The sequence below is a fragment of the Rhinolophus sinicus genome, linkage group LG02, assembly GCF_036562045.2.
Source record: "Rhinolophus sinicus isolate RSC01 linkage group LG02, ASM3656204v1, whole genome shotgun sequence".
NCBI lineage: Eukaryota > Metazoa > Chordata > Mammalia > Chiroptera > Rhinolophidae > Rhinolophus > Rhinolophus sinicus.
In genome coordinates, this window is record NC_133752.1 from 194194604 (window position 1) to 194211892 (window position 17289).

Below are 17289 nucleotides of genomic sequence, written 5' to 3' on the forward strand. Positions count from 1 at the left end.
GTACAAGTTTCAGTCTTTGCATTCTGCCTTTGTAGAATTAGACAGTTTTCTAGCAGATAGTAGCCTTGCATCAGATGTCTGGGTCCTTATTTATAAAAATGTAAAACACAGGAACCAAAGGCCTTGGGAAGTTAAGCAACTTTGTGAATTGATGGCATAGATAGGATTACACCCCAGGTCCCACTTCTTTTTCAACTGTCCTTTCATAGCTCACCACAGCCTCATGCAAACCTGAGATTTTCAAACTAATTAGTCTTTCCCTGAAATTGCTGCTGGCTATCTCATTTCCCAAAAACTACCCACCCAGAAAACTTAACCAGAAGTTTGTCAGCCAGCTCTATCCTTTTGGAAATGTTCCCTTTTTGTGTGTGGCCTATTCCTAAGTATTTGAAAAAAGGATTCCAGAGTATTTTCTTTGCTCCTATTAAGCAAATAAAAAGGAACACCTCCAAAAATAGCGGTGTATCAGACCATTACTGACACAAACATGCATATGACAGTCAATGGTAGGGTTCTATTAAATTAGGCACTTCTGCCTTTTCTTCTGCCCAAATAATGGCTGTAATTACAAAAATTGCAGTCACTAATCTATCTTAACCATGATTGTCTCCTATGTTCAGTAATCAGCCTACAATATCCTGTGTTTTCCTGAAAATAAGACCGGGTCTTATATTATTTTTTGCTCCAAAAGACGCATTAGGGCTTATGTTCAGGGGATGTCATCCTGAAAAGTCATGCTAGGGCTTAGTTTCCGGTTAGGTCTTATTTTCAGGGAAACACGGTAGCTTGCATAGGGTGTTTTCTTGGGGCTCTGAGACAGTATAATAGCAAGGTTGGGCAGTTAATACTCTTTAATAAAACCAAGCCCATGGAGGTGGTTTTTGCTGAACTTGTGTGCTACAGATGCATTTCTAGCTTTGAAAAAGTCACGTAAACTTTTTGTTGTATTTACAAAAAGTTAGTGCATTCTCCTAGTGTTTTGTAGGCATCAGAATCCAGTTTTTTACTCATTAAAACCTAGGAAAAGGGGGTCTCAAGTTGTTTTAAGCACCTTATGTTCAAAAAAAGCAAGTAAGAACCAGCATGAAAGTTTCCTCATGCTACAATCTTGACATACCGTTTTTGGATCTTTAACATCAATCTACAGTTTTATAATCATACCAAGGAACGTGTAATCATGTGCCTGTGTACACCACTGCCTTTCTTTGCCTTTCAACTATGTCAGTCAATGGTTACAATCGGTATTTAACTGCTTGTGCAGACTTTTCATTGAAATTTTTTTTTCTTATGTGGCTTTGTGAGATCAAAAAGAAATTTTGGTTTTTTTCAACCCACAGTTGTTTTTAGGTGATTATTTCCTTGTACTATATCCTTAGTGGATTTTTCTGGGGGAAGTGGGGAGTAGTGTGTAATGGCTATGTTTAGGTAATAGAGTAGCAGTTCTCTCCCCAGTGTATTTACCCTCCTTCCTCCTTTTGATTATTTGCTTCAGTTAGCAGTAGTTACTATACTGAAAGGGTGTAGGTCTGTGTAAGTGAAACTTTTTATTTGCTGTAATCATTTGCTACTTGTGATCCCATTTGAGATATTTAATGCTAATCTGTGCTTTGCCTTGGCTTTCTGCTTTGTGTTGTCTTGTCTTGCTTTTATGTTTTTTTGTCCTGCAATCCCTCATTTCTTCGTTTGTTTTGTGTTTTTTTTTCTCCCTCATGCTTGTCGTTGTCCGCACTTGGCTTTGATTGCAAAACAAAACAAAAAACCAAAAAAAAAAAACAAAAACAAAACAAAAACAAAACAAAACCCATACTGTGGGGCCCATAAATCTGCATCATTGAATGTCCTTGTCGCCGTTGATGACCTGCTCTCTGCTCCCGTCCCCCTCCTTGGCCTGCTGTGATTGGTGGCTTCGTTGCTTGGCTTGGGCTGTGTTGTGTGAACGGAACAGTTCACCCCAGTATGGCCTTCTTGCCGACAGGTATCATTTCTGTGAGAAGTGTTTCAATGAAATCCAAGGGGAGAGCGTTTCTTTGGGGGATGACCCTTCCCAGCCTCAAACGTAAGTAATGGCATTCTTTTGGAAACTGCTGTCTTTTTCTGTTTGTTGTCAGGTGATCATATTCTGGCTTCTAAGTGCTCTTGGGTTATGCTATTCAATATGGGAGGCATTAGTGACAGATGGCTACTTAAATACAAATTAATTAAGAGTAAATAAAATTGTACATTGTTTCTCACTTACATTAGCCACATTCCAAGTTCTCCATAGACACCTGTGGCTAGTGGCTGCCATGTTGGTCAAGACCGATAGAGAATATTTCCTCACGGAGAGTTCTGTTAGCAAATGCATCAGCACTGGGTGGCCATTTTAGATACATTTCTTCTGTAAGTACACAGTCAGCTTCTCTCCTAAGTATTGAAGTGCAGTGCAAAGGAACTTTATTATTAACTGTTTTGAGTTTGAGGGAATTGAACAAATAGCTTTCTCATATAGGGTATTAATCACTATTATTGTGACTCTCATTGAACATTAGTGGTTTAGGAGTTTGTTAGAGTGACTTACTTAAAAAGAGACTTCATTGGGCTTTTGTAATCTTACAAGCTATTTGGTAAATGCCAAGAAAAAATTCCAAACATATCATCAACTGCCTCATTGTACTTCTAATCTCTAAGATTTAGACACTGTATTTCAAATTTGGACTGTTTTAGGAAGAACTATTTGGTGTACTTTCAGTATTCTTCAGCTTCTTTTCTGGTCTAACCTATAATAGACAGAAGCAGCTGAGAACATTCCAAAAAGTATGGAATTGTTAGGTTAAAACAGGGCTTCTGAGAAAAACTGGTATATTTTTCCAGATTGGGTTTTGAAGTTGCACTCTTCCTCAATCACCAGTGCAGTACAGTGTGGTGGGGTCAGGTGCTGTTCTGGAAAATAGGTCCTAGGTCCCCTTGAGCCGTAAGGAGACTTTCTTACCCTTGGCTAAAACGGAAAGTCGGCTCTGGCTAGGTTTCCCTGATGTGGGCAAGGAAGGCAGCCTTACTCTTGGTACTGTTGAGTGTCTTAAACATGTTTTAAACCTCGGACTTTGAACACTGCAGAACGCCCTTCCAATTCTGCAGTTCTTTAGTGAGCCTCTCTGCATCACCAGCAAACTCCCAGGCCCTCTGCTGCTGCTCTTTAGCGCACACTTTGAATAGCAAGGCCTTAGTAGAGGGGTAGCTCGAGGCTGTAACTAGTGGGAGACAGTTTAAACATGGAAGTGTCCTCTTTTTTCTTTTTTTTTTAATTGGAGAATATTGGGCAACAGTGTGTTTCTCCAGGGCCCCTCAGTTCCAAGTCCAGTCGCCGTTTTCAGTCTTAGTTCCAGCCCACCATCACATGCGGGAATCAAACCGGCAACCTTGTTGAGAGCTCATGCTCCAACCAGCTGAGCCATCCAGCCACCCCGAGGTGTCCTCATTTCAAGAAGAATTACAGTAGTCAGAGTCGGGGCCCCCTGAAGTTTATTCTAGGTAGAGAATTATAAGACTGTTAACTTCTGTATTTGTGAGACTCTGAATATTGTGGAATGCTAGATTTCAGGATGGGAGGCCATGTGAAAATTTTCAAATGAATACTATAAAATAAACAATATTTACCCTTTTTAAGTAGTCTAAAGTATGCTTAATATTGAAATTTTCTGTTAACAAAAAGTTGACTAGACTTTGCTAAAAAATTAGTGTTATTTTTAAATAGTGGTTTAGCTCCCTCTATACACGCCATCTTTCATAGTTCAGTCTAGGAACATTAAACTATAAAAGGCATAAATAGCTAACATTAGAGTAGCAGGTAGGATTTTAAAAGGAAAAGAACGAACTCATGTTTCTAGTTCTGGGTTCTCCATTTCCTACAAGGAGAAGTAGATTTACTATGAAGTCCTTTCCAAAAACACAGGCATTCCTTTATGTAAACATGCACTTTGTGGGAGCCAAGAATATACCTGTTAAATGCCCTTCAGTATATTCTTAGGAGATGGAAAGAATCCACTTACAGTATGGGATTCGTCCCTTGGCTTAGACCTGTGGTCACAGTGCTCGTCTTTCTGTATCGCTTTTTCTCATTGCGTCCCTCTTCTCTCCTTAGTACAATAAATAAAGAACAGTTTTCCAAGAGAAAAAATGATACACTGGATCCCGAACTGTAAGTAGTTCCTGAATTCTCAGTATACTTACTGATTTTCCTTCTTCCTTTTATTTTCAGAAATCTAGGAATATTGGAAGTATTGATTTTTGGCTTTTTATTTCCAGATTTGTTGAATGTACAGAGTGTGGAAGAAAGATGCATCAGATCTGTGTGCTTCATCATGAGGTCATCTGGCCATCTGGGTGAGACCATCAGTATTTGCTCTAGACATTTTGTTTTATCAAGAGTTTTAGCAGCACATCATAGGGACTTTGACAGCAATAAGTGGATTTTTGTCCATTGTGACACTTATCTGCTACTGTTATGGGCCACGGCTTACCCTCCAAGAATGGGGCTGATGCCTGCTGTTCCGTGGGAAGGGAGGAGAGTGTCTGTGCATCAAGTCTTAACTCTCGTTAGCATGGAATCTCTACAGTGTCCTCTGCTTTTCTTAGACTGGTTGTTGATGCTGGTTTGGAGGTCACAGGAAAGGGGAGGCTAATTAACAAATTTCCAGAAAATAACACAGGAAAATTGTAGTAATCGATGTTCATATGGCTTGACTTTAGAGATGCATTTTGAGTGCTCTTCTTAATTACAGAATGGGTGAGAGTAACTAAGAGACTTGCAGTGATTCTTGTAACTTCAGATCTGTCAGCCAGTTCATGAGTTCACATTTTTGTAAAAAGTTCTACTTATGGAGATACATCCTTATGTAATTGCAGAACAAAGAGAATGTACATTTTAAACCTATTGGTACTGCTATAGCACTGTACTTATTTACATTCCCACCAGTAGCACATAGACTTTTGCCAGTATGATTGGCCAAACAACAAAATTCCTATTTTAATCTATAATCCTTCCTCTTTTCACATGTAAGCCAATTTATGTGCCTTTCACATTTCTCATGTCTTTTGCCTGTTTTCACTTAGGTATTTTTCCCTTTTTTTGTTAATGATTACCTACAAGCTCTTTGTATTTTGATTGTGTTAACTCTGTTACATATTTAGAAATATTTCTCCCAGGTCATCTTTTGGATTTTAACTTTATACCTACTTAAGATAGATTTTTGTAGTGTGTGTACTATTATTTTAACTGTTTCTGTAAGTTTTGTAAGCAAAGTCTTGATTTACATTTCAGGTTTGTCTGTGATGGCTGTTTAAAGAAAACTGCACGAACTAGGAAAGAAAATAAGTTTTCTGCTAAAAGTAAGTTTCATTCTTAAAGGTAACACCTTGGCAAACTTCACTGAATCAGAGTTAAGAATGAACCATCCAAAATAAATTAATTTGTTTCAACCTTACTTAAAATATTTAACCAAACTAAAAATAAATAATTTTTCTAAAATGTACTTAGAGTTGAACTAGAAAGTACTTTTTGGTGTGAAATTCGTTAGACCCAAGAAAAAAAATTTTCAAGGATCAGGATTTATAAAATACAGAATCTGTTTTTTTCTTGTTCTTACATTTCTCCATATTTGAGGCATTTTCTAATGGGGACCAGGTGTGAGGTATTTGTCCAATATTGCCATCCCATGAGTGAGTCCCTCGGTTTTGTCCATATCATTATGGGGGCTACTTTTACACCTATGTGATCTTTTCAGTCGAGTGTGGGGCAGGAAGGTAGTCAAAAATTTTATCATTAATTAATTGATACTAATTTATCTTATGGTAGTATCTGGTTTAGTTTTTGTAGGTGGTTTTGCAATTTTTTTCTGACCTACAGGTTGCTTTTATTCCTGCAAAGTTTCTCATAATACCCAGCCTTTTTTATTTTAATTATTTTTGCAATCAAGGAAAAGTGCATATTGATGTTTGTTCTATTTTTAAACTCTTCTGACAATGGAAAGTTTTGAAAATAAAAAGTTAGAGAAAATACCATTTAAAAAGTATTGACTAGCATGCTTGCTTTAACTGCACATATACTAAAATTGGAATGATACAAAGGTCAGTCTGGCCCCTCCAGTGTGCAAGGATGTTACACAAATTCATGAAGTCTTCGATGACAAAAAAAAAATTTCTTTTTAAGTATTAACTGCATTGCTGACTTTTAACAAAATCCAGCAAGTTATCCTACTTGTATTGAAAACAAAAATGAGATTTGATATTGAACCTTAAAACTGATAATAATAAATTTGCACCTTGGTTACTACTGAACTTTTAACTTCTACATTCCTAGGGTTGCCATCTACCAGGCTTGGCACCTTTCTGGAGAATCGGGTGAATGACTTTTTGAGGCGACAAAATCACCCTGAGTCAGGAGAGGTCACTGTTCGGGTAGTTCATGCTTCTGACAAAACTGTGGAAGTCAAACCAGGCATGAAAGCAAGGTACCTAGTAATTTTCCCTTTTTTTTCTCTTGTAGGTCCACCATTGCTCATACATGGTGACTGTTGTTGATTCTAATCTGAATGACATGTTGTGGGTTTTCCCTCCCATCTGAATTGTGTAGGTTTGTAGATAGTGGAGAGATGGCAGAATCCTTTCCATATCGAACCAAAGCCCTCTTTGCCTTTGAAGAGATCGATGGCGTTGACTTATGCTTCTTTGGCATGCACGTTCAAGAGTATGGCTCTGACTGCCCTCCACCCAACCAGAGGTAGGATTTACTGCAGCTGCTCTCTAATGTGTGTTGGAGTTTGAAGTTAGGTAGAAAAGCATAATAGACAAAAAATGGTTGATATGCTTGGTGTGGAAACACAGAATCTCAAGTATAGTATTAACGTGAAACCAAAAAAGAAGACCAAAAACAAAATACTGCTCAATATTGCTCTTCTGTGGTCATAGTAATAAGGAAAGGGTTAGGAATAGCAGCCTGGAATGGGAAACAAACACTACTGTTCAGAAAATGGGTTTAAATCTAGATTGAATTAAGTACTTTGCTTTGAGGTACATGAAAGAATGTCATACAAATGAGGTAGAATATGGTTTAGATTTCTTGCTTCCAAAGTAGTATGAAGGCCAGAATAGGAATGCTGCCAGAATACATTAAGATCCACTGGTACTGACTAATACACTATGTTTTAGGCACTGTTAGGCACTGAGGCTAATAGAGCCATAGGGTTCACAGTCTAGTCATTTACCTTTTAATACTGTGTCATAGCATTACAGATGACAAGGTGAGCAAAAAGCACAGAAGAATGTGTTTTTAGCCACATTGATAAGAATTCATTACCTGACTTGCCTTGGTCTCTTTCTCCCCGTTTGGTATAGGAGAGTATACATATCATACCTCGATAGTGTTCATTTCTTCCGCCCTAAATGCTTGAGGACTGCCGTGTATCATGAAATTCTAATTGGATATTTAGAATACGTCAAGAAATTAGGGTAAGCATATTGTAATGAATGCCATTTTAAAAAACAATTGCTTTAAACTAGTTTTAAACCAATTACCACTAGGTTATTGTGGTGAGACATAGGTTAAAATATGCAAATATGTGACTTTTGCCTTTTTCTCAACTTTGGTTTTCATCTAGAACCATAACCTGAACATTGTTGGCGATCCTTTGATGTTAATGTTACCAATAGGAAAAAAATGGATATTTTGACCCTAGTTGCATGCATCCCAAATAGTTTTATTTTGTTCAGTTAAACAGTTACAGTTTGATTTGAAGGTTGATTGTTACTCATTTTGGACTAGAACCTTAAACATTTGCTTTTGATCCTTTTACACCTGGGTATCAAAACCAAAACCAAACGTCTGCAGATAATAAAAAGTCATTAGACTTGTTCCTTACCTTCACAGTCTGTATGTGCTTGAGAATATTCACCCCCTCACCTTGCAGGTTGTTCTTAACAGTTTGCATTTCTTTTAGCTTTCTTGTTACAATGGATCCATTTTCCTTTACATTGTAGCTTTCATTTGGTCTTTAAATGCAAGTGTGGGATTTGGGGATCTTCCCAGAACTAGGCCACGTGAGGTCCATTGTTAGGGCTGTGGCTTGCGTGTAGTTACGGCCTAAGAATTTTGATCTGATGCTGGATTGCATACTTTTGTGTTATCTTGGGGGAAATCATTGCTTTCTGTACTGACTCCACCTTGTAGTTTAAAATGTGGCATTCTTCCCAGAATGGATAATCTTTTCTTTTGAATGTTCCTTCTCTTTGTGGTATTAGTTATACAACAGGGCATATTTGGGCATGTCCCCCAAGTGAGGGAGACGACTATATCTTCCATTGCCACCCCCCTGACCAGAAGATACCCAAGCCCAAGCGACTGCAGGAGTGGTACAAAAAGATGCTTGACAAGGCTGTTTCTGAGCGAATCGTCCATGACTACAAGGTCAGGAGGAATGGGGGGAGTAATAGAAGCTGAAATCCTGCTGCTGCTCTGCATTCTGCCTCTTCACTATCTTAACAAAAAACTTCTGTTCCCCCTCTTCCGTGTAATTTATAAAGTTACTAATTTGGTAGTGTTTTTATTTTGCCTGAATTATTAGTAAGATGAAGTGTATCTGGCAAAATGTTTAAAAATTGCTAAATCTAATCAGTTGAGTATATCGGTATTTAGTATTCTCTTTACTTTTCTGTATAATCATATTTTTTCAAAGAAAAGCGAGGCTTGCAAAGAGTTTTAAAGATGTGACTAATTAAAAATGTATTCTTAGTAGCCATTTCTGATTGATTATAGGGTATCTCATGATAAGAACTTGAACTACTAAATTTCTCAAAGATTTTTAGTCAAGGGCAGGAAATCATCAACTGGATGTTTTCCCAAGCAGCACTGTAAATCATTCTGTAGCCATGCAGTTTCCAGCATTTATAGTTTGAGTTGTGTTGATTTGAGTTGTATTTGTCAGTGAAAGCTGCTGAAATTCCAAGGATGGGTACAAGGCAGGCGTGCCTTACGTCGCACTGCCTTTTGCCGTCAGGTGTGGTAAAGGCCTCGGTGTGCCTGCCTTTGCTGCTGCCCTGAATCCTAGCAGTGTAATCCACCGCTTGGCTATATAAAGGCAGGTAATCGCCTTGTCCTCATGGGTAGAGGAAAGAGAAAAACAGAAACGCTGTCTGAAGACTGGGCCTTCTCACTGTGTGTATGACACTCAGTGTCTTCCCCGGCATGGAGCTTACATATAAAATCTCTGCCACCATTTCGGAAGACATTTTAATCCTTGGTGTTTCTTATGTCCATTAGCTGTGACTGCTTCTGTATAATAAATACATTTTCTTGGGGGGAAAAAAAAGAAAAAAATTTCAGTTTGTACATGGGTATTTTCACAGGATATTTTTAAACAAGCTACTGAAGATCGATTAACTAGTGCGAAGGAATTGCCTTACTTTGAGGGTGATTTCTGGCCCAATGTTCTGGAAGAGAGCATTAAGGAACTGGAACAGGAGGAGGAAGAGAGAAAGCGAGAGGAAAATACCAGCAATGAAAGCACGGATGTAAGGGCTCTGCATTTTCCTTTCCACCTCCTACCTTGATTCTCATGTATAATCCAGAATTGACTTAAACTTTCAACTTGGTCTTAAAGTTCGCAGGTGTGAAAGACACCTTTAAATTGGGCAAGAAATATTCGCTAAGTTACTGAGGTTCTATTTCTGTGGTTTTAAAACTTTTGAGTCTCAGACTTCCTTTTAAATGGAACCTTGGATTTCCAGTATGGAAACTGAAGGGGGAACCCTGGAAAACTGATAGAAAATGACCGGTCTAGAGCAAGGGGTTGGCAAACTTGACCTGTAAAGGTCCAGATTATGAATATTTTGGGCCCTGCAGGCCATGTATTGTCTCCAGCACATTCTGTTTTGTTTTATTTAGCACTTTATAAATGTGAAAAATAGTCTTAAGCCTGTAATACAAACCAAAAACAGGCCTGGACCACAGTTTGCCAGTCCCCCATACACAGCCTGCATTGTAAGACGATCCTCTGAGGAGCTTTTCTGGGTCCGTTATTTCCCCATAGCACATCTAGAATTGCCCTCATAGAGTCTGACCCACTAAAGTCATGCTGAAATAGTCTGCTAAAGAATACTTTACAGCCTTGTTTAAATTCATTGACTGAATGTTTTTCAAGGTTTTTATTTGTTTGTTTTTAGAGCAGACTCATAAAACTGTACAATGTGAGTGGAAGGAAATGAGTCCAAGTCCTTGGCTGACCGCTTCGTACACCCTTCACTATCCCACACTGCCACTCACTCCTTGTTCCCCCATCCTCAGCTCGGGGGTAGGATGGCTCCATCTGAGGGGTCTCCAAACTGTGGGCTATTCTGGTCAAAAAGCTACAGCCTGCCATTGTCTTAATGAAGGGTCTTAGTGCAGAGGTTCTTCACCAGGAGAAAATCAGTACGTTAGTAAACAGTTTACTATAAATAACAGCTTAAAAAAGAGGGAGTAAAGAGCAGTCGTCAGAAGGCATAACATTCTGATCTCTAGTTTCAAAGAGAGGAGAGTCTGTTTACCATTAGTATTGTGCAGATCACTTCCTAACAGAACGTTCAAGTTGTCTTCTCTCCCTTGTGCTGTCCTGCAGGTAACAAAGGGAGACAGCAAAAATGCTAAAAAGAAGAATAATAAGAAAACCAGCAAAAACAAGAGCAGCCTGAGTAGGGGCAATAAGAAGAAGCCAGGCATGCCCAATGTATCCAACGACCTCTCGCAGAAACTGTACGCCACCATGGAGAAACATAAAGAGGTAAGATGCAGCCTCCGAGGGCAGGAGAGAACCCGCGGGATTTCTTAAAAAACTGCCCTCATGGTTGGGCACTGGACCATTGTAAATTCAGAAGGAAGAAATCACTTGAGTAAGAAGAAAATAGGATGGCTAGAGTGGGTGGTAAGAAGAGGAAATGATAAGGTTTCTTTGATTCGCAGCTGTTATGAATCTACATATAGTACAGTCTTACATAGTTGTGTGCTGCATAGTGACGTTTTGGTCAATGATGAACTGCATATGCAGTGGTGGTCCCATAAGATTTTAATGGAACTGAAAAATTCCCATCACCTAGCAACGTCATAGTTGTCATAACGTCATAGCGCAACGCATTGTGCACATGTTTGTGGTGGCGCTGGTGTAAACAGACCTGTAGTGCTGCCCGTCGTATGAAAGTACAGCTAGCACTACAGTTAAATAGCCCACTGTGTGCCATCTAGGTTTGTGTAAGTATACCATGACAAAAATCACCTAATGACACATTTCTGAGAATATATATCCTGCTCGTGAAGTGGCGCATGACTGTAATTTATAAGCGTAGTCTGTCTAACCCTGTCGTTTGTGATCCTTGTATATTTTTGTACCTCCATCCATCGTTCAGGATATTGGCTTGTTGGATATTTTGTTGTTGTTTTTTTATTTTATTTTTTATTGGGGAATATTGGGGAAGTGTGTTTCTCCAGGGGCCATCACCTCCAAGTCGTTGTCCTTCAATCTAGTGGAGGGTGCAGCACAGCTCCAAATCCAGTCACCGTTTTCAGTCTTAGTTGCAGGGGGAGTCTCATGTGGGAATTGAACCTTCAACCTTGTTGAGAGCTTGCGCTCTAAACAACTGAGCCATCTGGCCGCCCCTCCGGAAGCTTAGCGGCAGCTCATTGTCTTCAGTCTAGTTGTGGAGGGTGCAGCTCACTGGCCCATGTGGGAATCAAACCAGCAAGCCTGTTGTTCAGAGCTCTCGCTCTCACCAACTGAGCCATTCAGCCGCCCCTGTTGTTTTGTTTAAACCAAGCTCCTTTAGAACTCCATTGGCCATTCCAGTTTATCTATAATGGGACTTTGGCAAAACAAATGAATAAAAATATTGACTATTGGCCTACCTGAAAGTGCATTGGGAAGTGGAGAGAAGTTAAACTTTCATATACGCACTTCTAACCTTTTCTCAGAGAAGTTAAAAACTTTGAATTATTTCATTATTTAAATTGCTTATTTGTTGTTGTAGATAGTCTGGGAACGTAACTGGGTGTATTGGGGGTTCTTTTTCCCATCAGCATTATCAATGGTTCTTTGAGGGAAATTCATGTTAGGTGTAGGGTTTGTTTGTTTTGTAATCATGGTTCCACTTTGTTCAGATATTACCATCAAATTCTTATAGGAAGTGGCTATTATGTGGAGAGGGAACTGAAAGCTTGATTTCAAGTATGGAATTACAACCAAATTGATTAAGCAGTCTCTTTGGGAGAGAAATAGTTATGGCAGAACCCTTCTTTAGAGAGGTATTTGTTAAAATGGTACTTGACCAGTAAAGCTGTTCAAAGCATCTTTTCCCATATACCACCACTCTACTCCCATGCCTTTTTTGTTGAAGCCTGAAGAACTAAGGTCAACAGGATAAATTAAGGTGATGGAGGCCTACTACCATTATCTCAGCCGTGCTAGTGAAATGGAAGGATTCCTGAGTTCCAACGGGTGCCTCACTTAGATAATAATTATTAGTTATTTCAATCAATATTTCGTATCACAAAATTCTAACGTGACAGCAATTGGGAAAGGCCCTCAGAGTATATTGTAATAGGTTTGAATTAAATAGTGGATACATTCTATGACTGTTTAATCTGAATATAGGTAGTAGTCACTTGTTAGAACTTAGAATCTAAGGTTGTCATTTCAGGTTAAATTCAAGTATTGTCTTAGCTATACAGTGACATACAGCGGAATCAGTCATGATGGCTGTGATTGGAGGGTTGGCCATAATGGACATTTCCTGGAGAATCACCGGATGGTTTTTGTTAGCCTCTGTTTTGAATGGGTTGTTACTGGCATTCCCCATTTGTTAGGAGTGCTTTTTTTGAGCTACAATGTTAAACCCAGTATCACAAGGTCACACACACCACAATCCTCCCTTGATGCTTTAACTTCTGGCATCTGCTATGTAGGTGTGTCTGTGCTCTCTTGTCCTGTGTTTTTTCTAGAATGTATCTTATCTTAAAAGACTCTTGTTTTATGCAAACATTGCTTCCCAAGTATATTATTACAAGTATTATTGCCAGTTTGCACAGGTTTTCAGTCTTCTGAAAAACTGGTAGAATATAGTGGGCAACACAGCAGTTACAGTGTCCTGATCTTTTAAAGGTACCATTTTATATTTTATTAGGTTAATAAGAGTTTATATTTGTATACTAATTTCAAATATATATATACCAGCTTCCTATTGCAGCCTTTACACTAATGGTTATGGGAACTGATGGTTGTGTGTTTTCAAAGATCAATGAGCAAAATACCTGCTTCTACAGCAAGGAATAAGGTGGTTTTGGGATTTTTATCTTTCGCACCTCCACCAACATTTGTGTGTTTTTTGTTCTTGTTTTTCAAACTTACGGGAAAGTTGCATAGAGAGCCCGCCTTCCGCCCCCTTCACTTAATCAGCAATTGTTAACATTTTGCTTTTTTTTTTTTTTATCCAAAGCATGGATTAAAAAGACATGCTTAGAAGTATGTCTTCTAAGAAATAAAGAAGACATTCTTTGTACGGTCAAACTGTTTTCTTACTCAGGGACTTAGCCCAGAGTCATCATCTAATGTCTGGTCCTTATATATGTTCCAGTTAAGGATTATGTGTTGAGCTGCAATGTCTCAGTTCCTGGCCTTATTTTCTTTCATGACATGGACATTTTTCATAAATAGTATAGGCCAATTGTTTTGTAGGATGTTCCTCAATTTGGATTTGTCTGACTTGTTTCCTTTAATTAGATTCAGATTAAACCATGGATTGCATCTTATAGCACACCTCTGAGGCAAAATGTCCTGTACCGGAGCTGTACCTGACCTAGACCCTTCTTATTTTGAAGGGCTTATTGAATGAAGTAGAAAAGCTAAGCTGTGGATTTTAGCCTGTTGTAGATAGTCTCAGAGAGGAGACCAGAGATGTGTGAAGCAGGAAGAAGGGCTGTATCACTTAACCTTGCAGTTGTAAAACTAACTCAGGCTTCATCAGCCTCACGGGCGTCCGTCCAGTCCAGCTCACCTGTCCGCTGTGGTTGGTCCTGCACCTAGCAGTGCCCTAGTCCCAGAGCCCGGATGAGCGTGTGTTTTTTGCAGGTTTTCTTTGTGATCCGCCTCATCGCTGGCCCTGCTGCCAACTCCCTGCCTCCCATCGTTGACCCTGACCCCCTCATCCCCTGTGATCTGATGGATGGGCGGGATGCCTTTCTCACCCTCGCAAGGGACAAGCACCTGGAGTTCTCGTCCCTCCGAAGAGCCCAGTGGTCCACCATGTGCATGCTGGTGGAGCTGCACACCCAGAGCCAGGACCGCTTTGTCTACACCTGCAACGAGTGCAAGCACCACGTGGAGACGCGCTGGCACTGCACTGTGTGTGAGGTAGGCACAGGGTGGGCCCGTGGCGAGTGAGGGACGGAGGTGGGTGGGGCCTGGCCCAGTATGTGAGCGGTAGCGCTGTAGGGGCTTCTCTTAAACGGCGTTGGAGCCCAGCAGAGCATGTGAAGTGCTTTTGAATGCCTTGAGTCTTGGAGAGTTGACCTGCACCTGTGTTCTCCTCCCCCAGGATTATGATTTGTGTATCACCTGCTATAACACTAAAACCCATGACCACAAAATGGAGAAGCTGGGTCTTGGTTTAGATGATGAGAGCAACAACCAGCAGGCCGCAGCCACCCAGAGCCCGGGAGACTCCCGCCGCCTGAGCATCCAGCGCTGCATCCAGTCCCTGGTGCACGCCTGCCAGTGCCGCAACGCCAACTGCTCGCTGCCGTCCTGCCAGAAGATGAAGCGCGTCGTGCAGCACACCAAGGGCTGCAAGCGGAAAACCAATGGCGGCTGCCCCATCTGCAAGCAGCTCATTGCCCTGTGCTGCTACCACGCCAAGCACTGCCAGGAGAACAAGTGCCCTGTGCCCTTCTGCCTGAACATCAAGCAAAAGCTCCGGCAGCAGCAACTGCAGCACCGGCTCCAGCAGGCCCAGATGCTCCGCAGACGGATGGCCAGCATGCAGCGGGCCGGTGTGGTGGGCCAGCAGCAGGGCCTGCCCTCCCCGACCCCTGCCACTCCAACCACACCGACCAGCCAGCAGCCCAGCACCCCGCAGACGCCCCAGCCCCAGCCCCCCTCCCAGCCCCAGCCCACCCCTCCCAACAGCATGCCGCCCTACTTGTCCAGGACTCAAGCTGCTGGCCCTGTGTCCCAGGGTAAGGCAGCAGGCCAGGTGACCCCTCCAACCCCCCCTCAGACTGCTCAGCCACCCCTTCCGGGGCCCCCACCTGCAGCAGTGGAAATGGCAATGCAGATTCAGAGGGCAGCGGAAACGCAGCGCCAGATGGCCCATGTGCAAATCTTTCAAAGGCCAATCCAGCACCAGATGCCCCAGATGGCTCCAATGGCCCCCATGGGTATGAACCCACCTCCCATGGCCAGAGGTCCCAGTGGGCACTTGGAGCCAGGGATGGGGCCCACCGGGATGCAGCAGCAGCCACCATGGGCCCAAGGGGGATTGCCTCAGCCCCAGCAACTGCAGTCCGGGATGCCGAGGCCAGCCATGATGTCAGTGGCCCAGCATGGTCAGCCCTTGAACATGGCTCCCCAGCCAGGATTGGGCCAGGTAGGTGTGAGCCCTCTGAAACCAGGCACTGTGTCTCAACAAGCCTTACAGAATCTTTTGCGGACTCTCAGGTCTCCCAGCTCGCCCCTGCAGCAGCAACAGGTGCTTAGTATCCTTCATGCCAACCCCCAGCTGTTGGCTGCATTCATCAAGCAGCGAGCTGCCAAGTACGCCAACTCGAATCCGCAGCCCCTCCCCGGGCAGCCAGGCATGCCCCAGGGCCAGCCAGGGCTGCAGCCCCCTGCCATGCCGGGCCAGCAGGGGGTCCACTCCGGTCAGGCCATGCAAAACATGAGTGCCCTGCAGCCGGGCGTGCAGAGGGCCGGCCTGCCCCAGCAGCAAGCGCAGCAGCAGCTGCAGCCGGCCATGGGCGGCATGAGCCCGCAGGCCCAGCAGATGAACATGAACCACAGCACCATGCCTTCACAGTTCCGAGACATCTTGAGGCGCCAGCAGATGATGCAGCAGCAGCAGCAGCAGCAGCAGCAGCAGGGAGCAGGGATTGGCCCCGGGCTGGCCAACCACAGCCAGTTCCAGCAGCCCCAGGGAGTTGGCTACCCGCCGCCACAGCCGCAGCAGCAGCGGATGCAGCACCACATGCAGCAGATGCAACAAGGGAACATGGGACAGATGGGCCAGCTCCCCCAGGCCCTGGGAGCAGAGGCAGGAGCTAGTCTTCAGGCCTATCAGCAGCGACTCCTTCAGCAACAAATGGGGTCCCCTGCTCAGCCCAACCCCATGAGCCCCCAGCAGCATATGCTCCCAAATCAGGCTCAGTCCCCACACCTACAAGGCCAGCAGATTCCTTCTTCTCTCTCCAATCAAGTGCGTTCTCCCCAACCTGTCCCTTCTCCACGGCCGCAGTCTCAGCCCCCCCACTCCAGCCCTTCCCCAAGGATGCAACCTCAGCCTTCTCCACACCACGTCTCCCCACAGACCAGTTCTCCACATCCGGGACTGGTAGCTGCCCAGGCCAACCCCATGGAACAAGGGCACTTTGCCAGCCCGGACCAGAATTCGATGCTTTCTCAGCTCACTAGCAATCCAGGCATGGCAAACCTCCATGGTGCAAGCGCCACGGACCTGGGACTCAGCACCGATAACTCAGACTTGAATTCAAACCTCTCACAGAGTACACTAGACATACACTAGAGACACCTTGTAGTATTTTGGGAGCAAAAAAATTATTTTCTCTTAACAAGACTGTTTTGTACTGAAAACAATTTTTTTGAATCTTTCTTAGCATAAAAGACAATTTTCCTTGGAAGACATAAGAACTGTGCAGTAGCTGTTTGTGGTTAAAGCAAACATGCAAGGCGAACCTGAGGGATGATAGAATACAAAGAATATATTTTTGTTATGGCTGGTTACCACCAGCCGTTTTTCCCCTTGTGTGTGTGGTTCAAGTGTGCACTGGGAGGGGGCTGAGGTCTGTGAAGCCACCCACATGCTCCTGCCTTGCACCTCCAATAGGTTTTATTATTTTTTTTAAATTAATGAAAATATGTAATATTAATAGTTATTATTTACTGGTGCAGATGGTTGACATTTTTCCCTATTTTCCTCACTTTATGGAAGAGTTAAAAAAAAGAACATTTCTAAAACCAGAGGACTAAAGGGGTTAATGTTACTTTAAAATTACATTCTATATAT

At 42.4% G+C, this 17289-nt stretch overlaps 1 protein-coding gene across 1 annotated transcript in view; it reads left to right on the forward strand.

Annotated features, from left to right (window-relative positions):
• The window catches only part of EP300 (EP300 lysine acetyltransferase), a 73086-nt gene extending 56152 nt beyond the window's left edge, over window positions 1-16934 (forward strand). Inside the window, exons 20-31 of the mRNA XM_019734493.2 lie at window positions 1976-2056; window positions 4118-4174; window positions 4282-4359; window positions 5297-5364; window positions 6335-6485; window positions 6608-6754; window positions 7369-7482; window positions 8272-8437; window positions 9376-9540; window positions 10626-10787; window positions 14121-14402; window positions 14587-16934. Coding sequence (XP_019590052.2) covers window positions 1976-2056; window positions 4118-4174; window positions 4282-4359; window positions 5297-5364; window positions 6335-6485; window positions 6608-6754; window positions 7369-7482; window positions 8272-8437; window positions 9376-9540; window positions 10626-10787; window positions 14121-14402; window positions 14587-16788 — 3673 coding nt within the window. The 3' untranslated portion in view covers window positions 16789-16934. The remainder of the gene's footprint in view (window positions 1-1975; window positions 2057-4117; window positions 4175-4281; window positions 4360-5296; window positions 5365-6334; window positions 6486-6607; window positions 6755-7368; window positions 7483-8271; window positions 8438-9375; window positions 9541-10625; window positions 10788-14120; window positions 14403-14586) is intronic.
• Window positions 16935-17289: the final 355 nt, after the last annotated feature.